The sequence below is a fragment of the Salarias fasciatus genome, chromosome 15 (genome assembly GCF_902148845.1).
Source record: "Salarias fasciatus chromosome 15, fSalaFa1.1, whole genome shotgun sequence".
NCBI lineage: Eukaryota > Metazoa > Chordata > Actinopteri > Blenniiformes > Blenniidae > Salarias > Salarias fasciatus.
The window spans coordinates 3,689,127-3,703,758 of NC_043759.1; the positions used below are offsets into that span (position 1 = coordinate 3,689,127).

At 47.7% G+C, this 14,632-nt stretch overlaps 1 protein-coding gene and 1 long non-coding RNA gene across 2 annotated transcripts; both read right to left on the reverse strand.

Moving 5' to 3' along the window:
• Positions 1-2,576: 2,576 nt before the first annotated feature.
• On the reverse strand, positions 2,577-3,603 carry LOC115402255 (zinc finger protein 239-like; the record flags this gene model as incomplete). Its single annotated transcript, XM_030110769.1, has 1 exon — positions 2,577-3,603. A coding segment is annotated over one exon (837 nt), but the record flags the coding sequence as incomplete, so codon positions are not given.
• Positions 3,604-4,032: 429 nt separating this feature from the next.
• Positions 4,033-12,025, reverse strand: LOC115402085 (uncharacterized). Its single transcript, XR_003933075.1, has 3 exons — positions 11,688-12,025; positions 9,097-9,393; positions 4,033-4,091 (listed from the first exon to the last, which is right to left on the reverse strand). It is a non-coding gene; the product is annotated as an uncharacterized LOC115402085 (long non-coding RNA).
• Between the last annotated feature and the right edge of the window lie 2,607 nt (positions 12,026-14,632).

Here is a 14,632-nt window from a genome sequence, read left to right on the forward strand (position 1 = left end):
GAGGGGGCAAGCCACCTTCCTCCGGTCGAGGACCATGGCCTCGGATTTGGAGGTGCTAATCCTCATCCCTGCCGCTTCACACTCGGCTGCGAACCGCCCCAGTGCATGCTGTAGGTCCGGGTTCGATGAAGCCAACAGGACAACATCATCTGCAAAAAGCAGAGATGAAATCCTGTGGTTCCCGAACCGGACCCCCTCCGGCCCCTGGCTGCACCTAGAAATTCTGTCCATGAAGATTATGAACAGAACCGGTGACAAAGGGCAGCCCTGCCGGAGTCCAACATGCACCGGGAACAGGTCCGACTTACTGCCGGCAATGCGGACCAGACTCCTACTCCGGTCATACAAAGACCGGACGGCCCTTAACAAGGGGCCCCGGACTCCGTATTCCCGGAGCACCCCCCACAAGACACCACGAGGGACACGGTCGAATGCCTTCTCCAAATCCACAAAACACATGTGGACTGGTTGGGCAAACTCCCACGAACCCTCGAGCACCCTATGGAGGGTATAGAGCTGGTCCACTGTTCCACGGCCAGGACGAAAACCGCATTGTTCCTCCTGGATCCGAGGTTCGACTATCGGTCGGATCCTCCTCTCCAGTACCCTGGAATAGACTTTCCCGGGGAGGCTGAGGAGTGTAATCCCCCTATAGTTGGAGCACACCCTCCGGTCCCCCTTTTTAAACAGGGGGACCACCACCCCGGTCTGCCAATCCAGAGGCACCGTCCCCGACAGCCACGCGATGTTGCAGAGACGTGTCAACCAAGACAGTCCCTGCACATCCAGAGACTTAAGGTACTCAGGCCGAATCTCGTCCACCCCCGGTACCTTGCCACCGAGGAGCTTGCCAACCACCTCAGTGACTTCAGCTTGGGTGATGGACGAGTCCACCTCTGAGACCTCAGCCTCTGCTTCCTCCACGGAAGACGTGGCGACGGGATTGAGGAGGTCCTCAAAGTATTCCTTCCACCGTCCAACAATATCCCCAGTTGAGGTCAGCAGCTCCCCACCTCCACTGTAAACAGTGTTGGCGGAGACCTGCTTTCCCCTCCGGAGGCGCCAGACGGTTTGCCAGAATTTCTTCGAGGCCGACCGATAGTCCTCCTCCATGGCCTCCCCGAACTCCTCCCAGACCCGAGTTTTTGCCTCCACAACTGCTCGGGCTGCAGTCCGCTTGGCCTGCCGGTACCCGTCAGCTGCTTCGGGAGTCTCATGAGCCAGCAAGGCTCGATAGGACTCCTTCTTCAGCTTGACGGCAGCCCTTACTTCCGGTGTCCACCACCGGGTTCGGGGGTTGCCGCCACGACAGGCACCGGAGACCTTACGACCACAGCTCCGAGCAGCTGCTTCGACAATGGAGGTGGAGAACATGGTCCACTCGGACTCAATGTCCCCAGCCTCCCTCGGGACATGAGAGAAGCTCTCCCGGAGGTGGGAGTTGAAAGTCATGCTGACAGAGGGTTCCGCCAGACGTTCCCAGCAGACCCTCACAACACGTTTGGGTCTGCCAAGTCTGTCCGATTTCCTCCTCCGCCAGCGAATCCAACTCACCACCAGGTGGTGATCGGTCGACAGCTCTGCCCCTCTCTTCACCCGAGTGTCCAAAACACCTTAACATGGTGGGGGAGTTTGAGAGCCCACATGATCCCAGGAGCTATGTTGCCGGGGGGCTTTATGCCCCCTAGTAGGGTCTCCCATGGCAAACAGGTCCTGGGTGACGGGCCAGACTGAGAGCAGTTCAAAACCCCCTATGATTAGAAAAAGAACAAAGGTCGTTACGTCGCCCGGTATGGCGCAGCCGGGGCCCCACCCTGGAGCCAGGCCTGGGGTTGGGGCTCGTAAGCGAGCGCCTGGTGGCCGGGTCTTTGCCCACGGGGCCCGGCCGGGCTCAGCCCGAAGGGACGACGTGGGCCTGACCTCCGGTGGGCTCACCACCCACCGAGGGAACCGTAGGGGCCGGGTGCAGTGTGGATTGGGTGGCAGCTGACGGCAGGGTGCCCGGCGACCCGATCCCCGGACACAGAGACTGGCTCTAGGGACATGGAATGTCACCTCGTTGGCGGGGAAGGAGCCTGAGCTTGTGAGGGAGGTTGAGAGGTACCGGCTAGATATAGTCGGGCTCACCTCCACACATAGCCTGGGCTCTGGAACCCAACCTCTCGAGAAGGGCTGGACTCTCCACTTTTCTGGCGTTGCCCGCGGTGAGAGGCGGCAGGCTGGTGTGTGTTTGCTTATAGCCCCACAGCTCAGCCGCCATGTGTTGGAGTTTACCCCAGTGAACGAGAGGGTTGCATCCCTGCGCCTTCGGGTCGGGGATAGGTGCCTCACTGTTGTCTCGGCTTATGGGCCGAACAGCAGTGCAGAGTACCTGGCCTTCTTGGAGTCCCTGGGAGGGGTGCTGGACAGTGCTCCGACTGGGGACTCCATTGTTCTACTGGGGGACTTCAACGCCAACGTGGGCAGCGACAGTGAGACCTGGATTTTTTTTCCATGAACCATAAAAAAAATACAGTTAAATTCTCGCTCAGTCATGTTAACTAAAAAACAAACACTGAAGAAGAAAGCCCATTGGATTCATGTCAACATTTTATTTCCATTTCTTGAAATTTCTCATTTTTGTGACAGACCACAAACAAAAACATTCCTGAAAGTGGATCTCTTCTCAACAGTGTTTGAATGTGGAACATTTCCTTTAAACTGGATGCTCTCTTGTGGTTTGGGGATCAAGTTGAACTTCCTGAATGAGCTCTCCAAGAGAGTCTTTCATGGCACCATCTGTTTGTGACTTTTAAGGTGGTGCAGCCATGAACGACGATGACAAAATGTCATCCCACATGTTACACAAGAGAACGGCTTCTCACCTGTGTGAGTCCTCATGTGGCGCGACAAATTACTCTGTTGACTAAAACTTTCCCCACATGTTCCACAAGAATATGGCTTCTGACCTGTGTGAGTCTTCATGTGGACCAACAAATAACTCTGTTGACTAAAACTTTTTCCACATGTTCCACAAAAATATGGCTTCTCACCTGTGTGAGTCCTCATGTGGGACAACAAACTGTGATGTGTAATGAAACTTTTTCCACAAGTTTCACAAGAATACGGCTTCTCATCTGTGTGAGTTCTAATGTGGCGCGACAAATTACTCTGTTGACTAAAACTTTTTCCACATGTTTCACAAGAATATGGCTTCTCACCTGTGTGAATCCTCATGTGGGACAACAAATCGCTCGGACGAATGAAGCTTTTTCCACATGTTTCACAAGAGTACGACTTCTCACCTGTGTGAATCCTCATGTGGGACAACAAAGTGTGATGTGCAATGAAACTTTTTCCACAAGTTTCACAAGAATGCGGCTTCTCACCTGTGTGAATTCTAATGTGGCACAACAAATGACTCTGACAAATGAAGCTTTTTCCACATGTTTCACAAGAGTACGGCTTTTCACCTGTGTGACTCCTCATGTGGGACAACAAATTACCCTGCATGCTGAAGCTTTTTCCACAAGTTTCACAAGAATACGGCTTCTCACCTGTGTGAATTCTAATGTGGCGCAACAAATGACTCTGATAATTGAAGCTTTTTCCGCACGTCTCACAGATTTTCTTCTTATCAGTGACCGTTCTTACCTTCGGACATGGTTTTGTGTTTTTATGGACAGGTTCACTACATGTTTCCTCACATCCAGCCTGCTTCTCTGAAACTGGAGAGTCAATCAGGTGGTTCTCATGGTGGACTTCAGAGTCCTGAGAGAGGAGCTGCTCAGTGTCTGGTTCTTCTTCTGGTTCACTCAGGTCACTCTGCTCCTCAACAGAAGGAACCTTCAAGGTTTCACTTTCAGACGTCACAACAGGCCGCGCTCCCGTCTGGCTGGAACCCAGATCCTCGTGCTCCTCAATCTCTGGAGGCCCTGGTTCCTCCTGGTCCTCTGGAAACTGAAGAAGCCCTGCTTCTTCTGGTTCCTCTTTTATCTGTGGAGCTCCTGGTTCTTCTGGTTCCTCTTTAATCTCTAGAGGTTCTGGTTCCTCCTGTTCTAGACGGTAGTTTGTTTCCTGCTCCTCTCTACAGTCACGGTGCTGTTGGAGCTCTGCAGAGACAAAAAAAGACAAGATAAAAGATCAGTTTCATTACTTCTACAGTTCAAGCTTAAAAACAAAACTGGCACTGAGGTGGGCAAACTGAAAACTTTAATTCAATTTAAAAAACAGCGTAAAGTCGTTATATTATTGCTGGATGAGCACCTTCAGCTGCTGAACGAGTCGTTTCATGGATGAACTTTTTCTGGGTGGCGGAAGGTGGAGCAGAACCAGAAACTGCGGAGGACGAGTTTGTCGCGAAACGAGGAGCCTCCTCTGTTAGGTGGACATGGTTTGGCTTCAGGAAAGACGACATGGAACAAAAGACTATATTTTGCAAAGTTTGTAAAGCGACGGTGATCGCTAAAGGTGGGAACACGTCAAATCTATTCCACCATCTTAAAGAGAGACATAGAGTTGAGTACGAGGAGAGTATCAGAAAGCGAGAGGCGGACTCTCCTCGTACGAAGCCGACACCCAAAGTGTCTCTCTCTCTCTCTCTCTCTCCAAAAACATTGTGAAGCGCATGCGCGAGATGTTCAAGATCCCGCAATATACTGAGAGCACTAAAAGCTGGAGGAACAACAACAACAGCTCATTCATTCGTTGTTTCTTTGCCAAACAGTTTCTCAACTTCCACAATGAGTCCCTCTTCATCCGTGGCGATAGTTTAGCTGCGCATCAGGAAGTAAACACAGACCCGACCCACTCGGTCTGTGCTGCGCGTTAACTCCATTACCCTTTCACAATAAAATAAGCACACAAACGAACTGTATTAAGGGATAAACATTACCATTGACTCCACAAATGTATGAAAATATCGAAATATGCACATCTTCAGTTTTTTGGATATTTGTAATGAGCTTATGACAAAATGCATATATATTAGGGCTGCCCTTTAGTCGATTAATCACGATTATGTCGACTATTAAAATAATCGACTACTAATTTAATAGTCGACTAGTCGTGTGTTTTTTTTTTTTAATGTTTGTTTTGTCTCGAAACTGCTGCGGTACCTTCCACTGCCGCATCTGCCCTTCTGTGTTTGACACACATGCGCAGTCGTGTCAGCTGCGACGACATGGCCACCCAGCGGCAGCGGAGCTCCAAGTATGGGAGCATGACAAGAAAACGTCAGAGAAAAGTGCAGTGCAGTATCTGCAGGACAGAACTTGTCTTCCACGGCAGCACGACTGCGATGCATGAGCAGCCGAAACAGAAGCACGTCGTGGCTCGTGACAACGATGACTGACCGTCGTCTCGGTAAGCTAATAATATTAGCATAGAGCGCTGACTTGCTATTTACTCATAGCTGTCAACGTTAACATTAGCGGTGACGAATTGATTCATTAGCTGCCTTTAGCACATATTTCATGTTTTCTCTAACTTTATAACAGTGATGTGTTTTAATAAGAAGTGATGTCGCGCTGATGTTTTCTAACGTTACGTTTCAGAGCTTCACCCCATCGGAGCGGGTTTTCTCCGCAGCAGAACATCTGCTCCCAAAAGAGAGCAGCCTGTCTCCAACACATGTAGAAATGCTGACTTTCCTGGCTATGAACAAGAGCCTTGTGTAGTTTGGGATTATGTAGCGTCAGAGTGTAATAAAGTTGTATACAGTTGAGCACTGAACACAAAATGCACTTTTGTTTTATTTGAGTCAGTGAGACGAAAACTTCAATAATTCCGTAGTTACAGGTGCCTATCTCATTGTTGCTATGCTTGATGCCAAACACAAATTAAGAAAAAAAAATTAACATGAAGGATTTATTTTTGTGCTGTTTAGGCAAGTGCCTTTTCCTTATTTTACTCAAGTATTTGCAATTTATGCCGTTAAATAAAGGTTTAATGAACTCTCATCTGAATTGTCTTTGTTTTTAGTTTGCAATATACCTTAAACACTTAAAGCTGAAATCTAATTATGGTTATATAAGAGCAGCTTCATGGTGGTGTGATAAACTATGTTCTACATTTAATTTATATATGATGCGATTAGTTGACTAATCGAAAAAATAATCAGTGATTAGTCGACTACCAAAATAATCGTTTGTGGCAGCCCTAATATATAAAACAATATTGTTACAAATAGATGGATAACTACATGACTAACCAAAACTTGTGACCTGGCACAATATAAGTACTGAAGTTTATACGAATATACTTCAGTAAACATCTCTGACAATAACCAAAAATGTTTCAAATTATTTAATTTTGAAAACACAGAAGAAATGTTTCAGTTCTCTTTCCTGTTTGAAGCTGTCCGAACAGCGGAGCATGACGCGCTCGTGTGCGGCCGCGGCCAAAATAGATGGGACGCGTATTTTTATCCCGGACTCGGCTGAGCGCGCCGCTCGCGTCGGTGAGGCACGCGAGCGAACGCTGGATGCGGAACTGCTCCCGACCACTACAATGGCAACGTATTTGCTGCGGCCGGCGCGACGCAGAGCGACGTGGCCGAACGCTCCCAAAACGCGTGCTGTGGGATCCGGGGGTAAGATGAGGAAGAGGAGCAGGAACTGTTAGGAGCAACTTTACAGCGTCAGACAGCGAAACTGTTATCTGAAGTCAGTAACGACTTGAATTGGGGGTGTGTCAACTAGTTACCGGTAAATTCGGTATTTAAAAAAAAAAGTCTGCTTTGGCTGTGTGGGTGGGCTGTGCTCATGTCCCTTTAAGACGCTGCACTACGCGACTCCACCAACTCCTGTTTAAAATCACAGTAACCAGCAGAAGAAGGCCAAGACAATCTGCTCTTGAAGAAGCTGTCAGCAGAGCAGACAGCCGCCGTTCGACCCTCTGAACATCCGAACCAGAAGACGTGATCTCTGCACACATAGCATGGCGACATGCTAGTTTAGCCGCTACCGGCTTCAGGCTAACAGCCTGCAGGGCTGCAGATTAATGCTGGTCGACCGTCCCGGACAGTAAAACTCCTCATCAGCTGATTGGCTGATTTTTCCTGCAGAAGCTCCTCATGCTGTTTTATTGAACAGGCCATTTGTTCTGGTGGTGTTTGTTTACATCACGCTGCATGTACAGCTCTGAGTCCTGCTCCATGTCTTCTCATTTGGAGTTGCTGTGTCAGAGTGACAGCGCCATCTGAAGGCCTGGCGGGTGAACTACATCGTTTTGAGTCCTTGTTATGTTGCGTGGATGTAGATATTTCCTGAAGTGATGCTGTGTGGACAGGGAACTGAGGAGGAGATTGTAAACAAACAAGTTGGGCTCATTTGTGATTCAGGGACAGGTAGACATCCAGTTGTGTTCCATTCTCAGCTGCTCATAACACCACATCACACTGGAAACATCTGGAACCACGTAACATTAATAATTTCCCATAGTCTTCCAGTCATCGGATTTTCTCTAAAGCCCCCAGAGAAGACATTTACATTACCAGCAGAGTTCTGTCGGATTTGGACGTCTGTTGCTGTGAAAGTTCGGATACATAGATATGTTTTGTACCCTAATCTTGATAAATGTAATAGCATTTCAAGAAAATTGACCCCATATAATGAGAAATATCTAGAATAAATAACACATGGTTCATAAACCAGTTTGACTAGATTATTGTGAATGCACTTATCAAACACCGCAACGTCCTCCTGCACCGCCCGGCCCACCACCACAAGTAAATTCTCAACCTAGGGGAAACACTGGATTCACCAAAAATTTCACAACACCCGGCTCCTCATGGCAGTGGGAAAGGGTTTAAACGGCATTCCAACCTGGGTCGATCGACCCTGCAAGCGACCCGGGTTTTAATCCGCTTGGCTTTAGTCTGAAAAGCACAGTTGCATTGTTTACCTCGCTGTGCTCTGTTGTGCTGATGATGTCATCAATGTGGGACACCATCAGCGCGGGAAAACGCAGCTCGCCAGCAGGAGATTAGACCCGGGTCTGTAGGCAGTGGGGAAGAGTCAAATGCCGACCGTTAGCAGGTCGACCTGCGAGTTTCAGTGGATAAGTAGTATTATACCCCTTTCACACTGGCCAAAAGACCCGTTTAAACCCGCTAATTAACCGGGCCCTCATGGCAGTGTGAAAGTGTTCACTCGGCATTAGACCCGGGTTTTTCAACCCTGCAATCGACGCGGGTTTTTAGCGGGTCGCTACTATCAGCTTTTTAGTGGGAGTGTGAAAGGCAGACGCGGGTCGACGCGGTAACTTACGTGATGACGTCGACGCAGCGTGGCTACGTTAGCGCGCTAGTTGTTGTTTCTGGACACAGCGTGAGATTTCCTTCGTCAAGATGACCCACCATTGGCAAGATAGCGAGACCAGAGAGCTGCTCTGGATCCGTGAGGAAGAGGAGATTCGTCTACAGGTAACGGGGACTGTGTCTACTTTCGCTTTGCTCCGTCGCGCTGATGATGTCATCAACGCGGGACACTATCAGCGCGGGAAGACGCAGCGACGCGGCTCGCCAGCAGGCGTTTAGACGCGGGTCTGCATGCAGTGTGAAAGGAAACAAAAGGCGATTAGCGGGTCGAGAACACGGCTCGACCCGCGAGTTGCAGTGTGAAAGAGGTATCAAAGACCTGGAATCCTCCAGCTCCGTCCTCAACACCAACACCACCCACAGCTCCGTCCTCAACACCGACACCACCCAGAGCTCCGTCCTCAACACCGACACCACCCACAGCTCCGTCGTCACGACATTTGATGCTCACTGTTCACACATGGCTGCACTCCCATTCACTACACAAACCATACATGTTAATTTGCAGAAGACACAGCCGTGGTGGGAATGATGACCAATAATGAGGAGACGGCCTACAGAGAGGAGGTCCAGGTCCTCACATCCTGGTGTCTGATCAACGACTTGCTCCTGAACACCAGCAGGATGAAGGAGCTCATTGTGGATTTTACAAGACAAACAGAAACGACACAAAGCAGCATAAAGATGATTAAAATGTTAAAAACATAACACACACAGATCCTGCTTCTGTCTGTGGTTGATAAAACAAACAGCCGTAACGATGGAGATCCTCCAGCATCATTCACACTTTAACATACCCATTCTGTGTAACTTGATTTGAGGTTGGAAGATGACGTCCAGCAGTCTTTGTCGGCGATCAATCTTCTCCTGGTACTGGACAACAGTCTGTTGAAACAGGTTGAAGATTTCCACAGCAGCAGCAGTGAGTCTCCGGGTGGTGGAGTCTCTCACAGAGTGGTGGGAATCCTCACTTCCACCATCAGTGACGCTCATCTCAACAAGACCCTCCTCCTCTTTAATGTGTGGAGCTTCATGTTCCTCCTGCTCACCACTGGAACTCCTCTTCTGGTTACTGCTGTGTTGCTGTGGACTCTCTGGAGGGAAACAAGACAAAGTGTCTGATGAGATGGATGTGAGTGTTTCACAGTGAGGGATGGATGAGACAGGACAGGCTGCAGTTAAAATAGAGACATTTAAAAACAGATTAAACTGCTTCTTTATAGAAACCTGACAGCAGCTGTGAGGTTTAAAGAATAAATGAGGAGGCTGTCTGGATGCTACTCTGGCTTCTCTGAGCTCTCAAACATTAGCGGGACGTTTAACGTGGTCCAGACATGTTTTTTTTCCTTCCCAGCAAAACCGGAACACATCATTATTCTGTAAGAGTTCCTATAATGTCCAGAACAGCTGAAAGCTTTACTGAGGCACAGGACTGATCCAGGCTCATCCAGTCCAAAACAAGAGGGTTCAGGATGATTTGGCTGCACAAAAGATCGAGCCAGGATGAGAACACACAGAATCATCGCAACAACCACAGTGGCGTCCTTCTCTCCACCGGAACAGGAAGTTCTCATTACAGACAGACCCATGTGGTTTTCTCAGGGACAAAACCAACTTAGGAAGTGTTCACCACAAAGGACTGTGGAGTCCACTCTGAGCAACAGAATGAATACTGGTTTCTGCTTGTGACAACTTCTGACTGGAAAAAGGCATGAGACTGAATAAATCCTGGACCTGATCCTGGTCTGGAGCAGGCTGAATCCCAGACCTCACCTTCTCCAGCGGTTTGTCCCCCATCAGCAGACCTGCTAATGTCTCTATTCTTAACACTCACAGTAAAAGCTGCAGAAACCACAGTGAAGTTAGCATGTTAGCTCAGACTGAGGCTCAATAAATCACTGCTTCTGTTTGCAAACAGCGTTTCTGATCCACATGTTGTTTGACACTGAAGCTAAAATCACTCCTGTTGTTTCACTTGGAACCAGAAGAGCAGCTGCAGCCTCATTTCTGTCTGCTGCTTCAGAAGAAAAGGAAGGAGCCTCCAGCAGTCAGACTCAGTTCATCCACACTTTAAAGGGACTTAAGGCAACTTTTCAAAATTTACCTCAGTGCTGCCGCGATAGGCGCTGCGGGTAACTGCAGCCACCAGCCAAGGCGGCACGGGAGCGCGCACAAACATTTTACAGAATGTCCGGCTTCACAGCGCTGCACCAGGGATGCTCCTGCTGTTTACTACGTCGCGGATTACTGCAGGACCACAGCGCATATTATGTGATTTTTGTGAGCATCCATTTTCACTCCCAAATGCAGCTGAAGTTCCCTCCATGAATCAAACTCAGGCATATCCAGTATTTATTCGGGTGCTGCTTCGATCATATTTTTATTTTTTTTTATATTTTTTTTTTTTTGACTCACGAGATAACGCTGATAATACGGCTGCGTTAAACGATTACTTTTGTAATCGATTAATCTAGGAAATAGTTCTTCGATGCATTGATTAATCTAACGATTCATTTTTAAATCCGTGGCGGAGCTCCTCTCCGCCTCCGTGGTTATGCGGCGGGTCCCCGCGCGCTCCGCGACCGGCACGGAGCGCGTCTCCGCCCGGGAGCAGAGATCCGGAGCTCTCCCGTCAGCCTCCGTGGGGCAGCTCCACTCGGCCCGTGGAAGCCGCCGCCTGCTTCACGCGCCTCCGTGGAGCAAGCCGCGGCGCGGCAGCTCCGGATCTCCGCTCCCGGGCGGAGACGCGCTCCGTGCCGGCCGCGGAGCGCGCGGGGACCCGCCGCATAACCACGGAGGCGCGTGAAGCAGGCCGCGGCTGCTGGAGCTCTCCCGTCGCCGCCGTGGAGCAGCTCCGGGCCGTTTACCCAATCGGCCCCAACTGAGACTGGCCGCCTGTGAGTGCTTTGGGACGGGGGAGGGGCTCACGCAGCACCCGCTGCTTGCTGAGAACAGCGGAGACGTCCTGTCACGTCTCCAGAGCACCAGAAAAAGCCGCTAAATTTGTAGCTAGTTACTTTTGACAAAAAAAAAGTCGAAAAGAGGCTTTGGAAAGTCGCCAGATTTAGCGAGAAAGTCACCAAGTTGGCAACACTGCCCGCCCCTGATCCCAGCAGTGTTTGAGTCCGTGTCCACGGCGGCCATGTTCTTCCTGTTCGGCAACGCGCATACAGCGTCAATTTACGTCACATCCCCACGACTGCGCGAGAAATTCGGACCCCGAACAGCAACAAATTATTTGGCACACAGCCTGTATAAGGCAACAGACAGATACGCGGATTGGCCTGTTATTTTAGGTTTTCAATGCTTCACGACCCATTAGCATTGAATAAAGTGGAAATGCATGTGTAGTTTTTCACAAATCTTGCCTTAAGTCCCTTTAACATACCTGTTCTGGAGAACGGGGCTGGAAGTTCTCCTGTGATTTCCAGCAGTCTGTCCTGAACGTTCATCTCCTTCTCGTAGTGGATGATAGTCTGTTGAAACGCGGTGAAGATTTCTCCAGCAGCAGCAGTCAGTCGCTGCTGAATAAACTCTCTCAAAGCCTCAACTGGAGTCATTGTTGCTGCAGGAGATGAAATGTTTCCTCTGGAGACTCAAACACTCAGGCCGGTTCTCAACACTCCTTCTTCTCTGCTCCTGTGAACTCACGGACTGAAAAACCTCAGCAGTAGGAGAAGAACTGGTCCAGTTCAGAGGAAGTTTATCAACACGCGGGTCTGTTGTCAGAACCCGTTCCGCGCCCCGGAACATGAATTGGTTCTGCGCATGCGCCGCATGAGCACGATATCTCATTACGGCAAGTCTACTTGGACAAACTTCATAGTTTAGGAATTTGAAAAATTTAAAAATATATAAACGCTGTGTGTGTGTGTGTGTGTGTGTGTGTGTGTGTGTGTGTGTGTGTGTGTGTGTGTGTCCACAGACAACAAAATGCAATTTGTATGTATGAGTAAAAGAATTAGTTCCAAACATGAAACAATGAATTGAAAAACAAAGAACAGAATACAAACAAAAAGGTCTGAAACGGAGCAGGGAATAATAAAACTTGCTTAATGTGTGTGGAATATTATTTATCTGTGTCATATTGTAATGCTGGTGTATCTCTGTACAAACTGAAATCCCCTCTGTCTCAGGATCAGAGATGCTATACTCAAAATGTTGGATATGTTGACTCCAGGCCTTCTTTGAGGTCCAGATAAAACCTGATCTCACAGAAATGTGTGAAATGAGCATCAGTAACTAACTCTTAGTACCAGATTGCGTGCTCCTGTCACGCATTGTGTCGAAATTGCGTGTGGTCGCCACACAAACAGTCTCCACTGAAAGTCAATTAGAATCCATGTCGTGGTGGGAACGGACATTCTCAGCTTCAAAGACGTCGCGCCGTGGGTGTCATTTCGTAGATCCCGGAAGTGCAACTGAAGATTATTCTGAAGAAAATTCTGATTATTAGCTACAACAGTGCCACAGGGCAGACTGTGTAACAATAGTATGTACTTCTGCTGAGTCAAAAAGTGAAATATCAACTCTATTTTAAGAAAACACGTTTTATTATCAATGTCATATCACGGAGAAGCACTACAATACCCATAATCCTTATGTTTATCAGCAACATGTCTGATTGGGAAGGAAAAGTAAACATGTGTCACAGGACTAAGCATGATACATCATTGTAAAGGACTTGATCAGAGGAGAAAAATGATGTCAGACTGGAAGTTTGAATTTGCTCCTGCTCAGAGATATTGACATTTTTTTTGATCAAATGAGTTCAGGAATTCAAAACCTCCAATTGTATATTTTCTTGTTGATCTTTCCAGAAACTCATAATTCTTAAAAAAAAAAAAAAAAAAAAAAAAAAAACTAAAAAAGGTGGTATTGCTCTTTGATAAAGGGGTAAAAATGTGTGAAATCAATGTCAGAAATGTGTCAATAATCATTCCATTACATAGAACTGCATTGATATGCATTCTTGTAATTTTTTGGGGAAAACTTTGTTTAATTGTGTTAAAAGTTTAAAATGAATGAAAGTTTTCAGAAAATATAAATATTCCATTGGTACAAATGGGTCTGCATTTTTCTGAAAATCCTCTGAGCTTCTGGACTCAAATGATATTAATGAGCTGCAGAATTTTAAACAAACTATATTTGTTACAGTTCTGTTGTGAATAAAGCCAATCTTTTATTAATCGATCAATCAATCAATCAAACTTTATTTGTATAGCACTTTTCATATTTATAAAAACAGCGCAAAGTGCTGAACAGTAAAAACAGTGATAAAAACAAAATAAAAACCGCACCATTAATTAGTATACCACACACACACACATACGCACGCACGCACGCACGCACGCACAGAACAAACACACTCCCAATCTTTCTGCGCACAGCAGAGGCGACATGGCATAGCACGAAGCATCATGGGAAAACACTACCAGTGGGGCCGTTCACACCAGGAGAAGGCGAAGGTCACTAACACTGGGGCCCCAGCGCTCGACCCCCGACCCCGCCAGACCAAGGGGAACCCACACACTGAAGTGTGGAGACCCCCAGGCCATCCAGGACCAGAGGAAAACTTAAAAAGACATGATACAAAGTTAATAGAAAATTAATAAGATAAGATTATAAATTAAGAAAGTAAAATAAGTTAAAAGTATATCATAAAAATACAAATAAAATGAATAAATAAGATTAAAGGGGCTGTATCATGCAAAATTCACTTTTTGTATGTTTTAACCTTGTTATATAGTAATGTTCTCACCTAAAACACCCCCAAAGTGTTTTTTTCCTTCGTGCCTGCGTGTTTGAGCTTTCCTCGTGTTTGTGCTGCTCGGAGAGGCAGTCCCTCCCATACCTGTGAAAACTCTCTGTTTTCCCACGTTCACGTCACACTGTGAAGATGGCTCCCCTGAGCCCCCCTCCCGCAGGCCCTCGGCAATCAGCTTGCTGCTTTTTGTAACTCCGATTTCGAGGATAAACTTTGACCGTCGTCTGAAAGCAACAGTCAAGCAAGAGCAAGAGTCTGAAGAGTCTGAAGGGTCTGAAGGGTCTGCGCTTGGTGAGTTTCTCACAGGAAAAGACGTTTTTGCGTGTGGAGAAGCTAGAGCTAAAGAGCTAAAGCTAGCTAGCGTATTTGTTTTGAAGCGCTGATTGGTTGAAGTTCGCTGTCAGTCAAAGTCCACAGGGGGAGAGGCGGGATTTTCAGTGAAACGGAGCGTTTTCTCTTCCGGGTTTCAGAATTAGCCCCAGAAAATCTTTAATTTCACACAAAATTACTTTTCCTTAGCGCCAAAAATAAACTATTACCATGTTAATGCCATTTCTAGGGTTTGG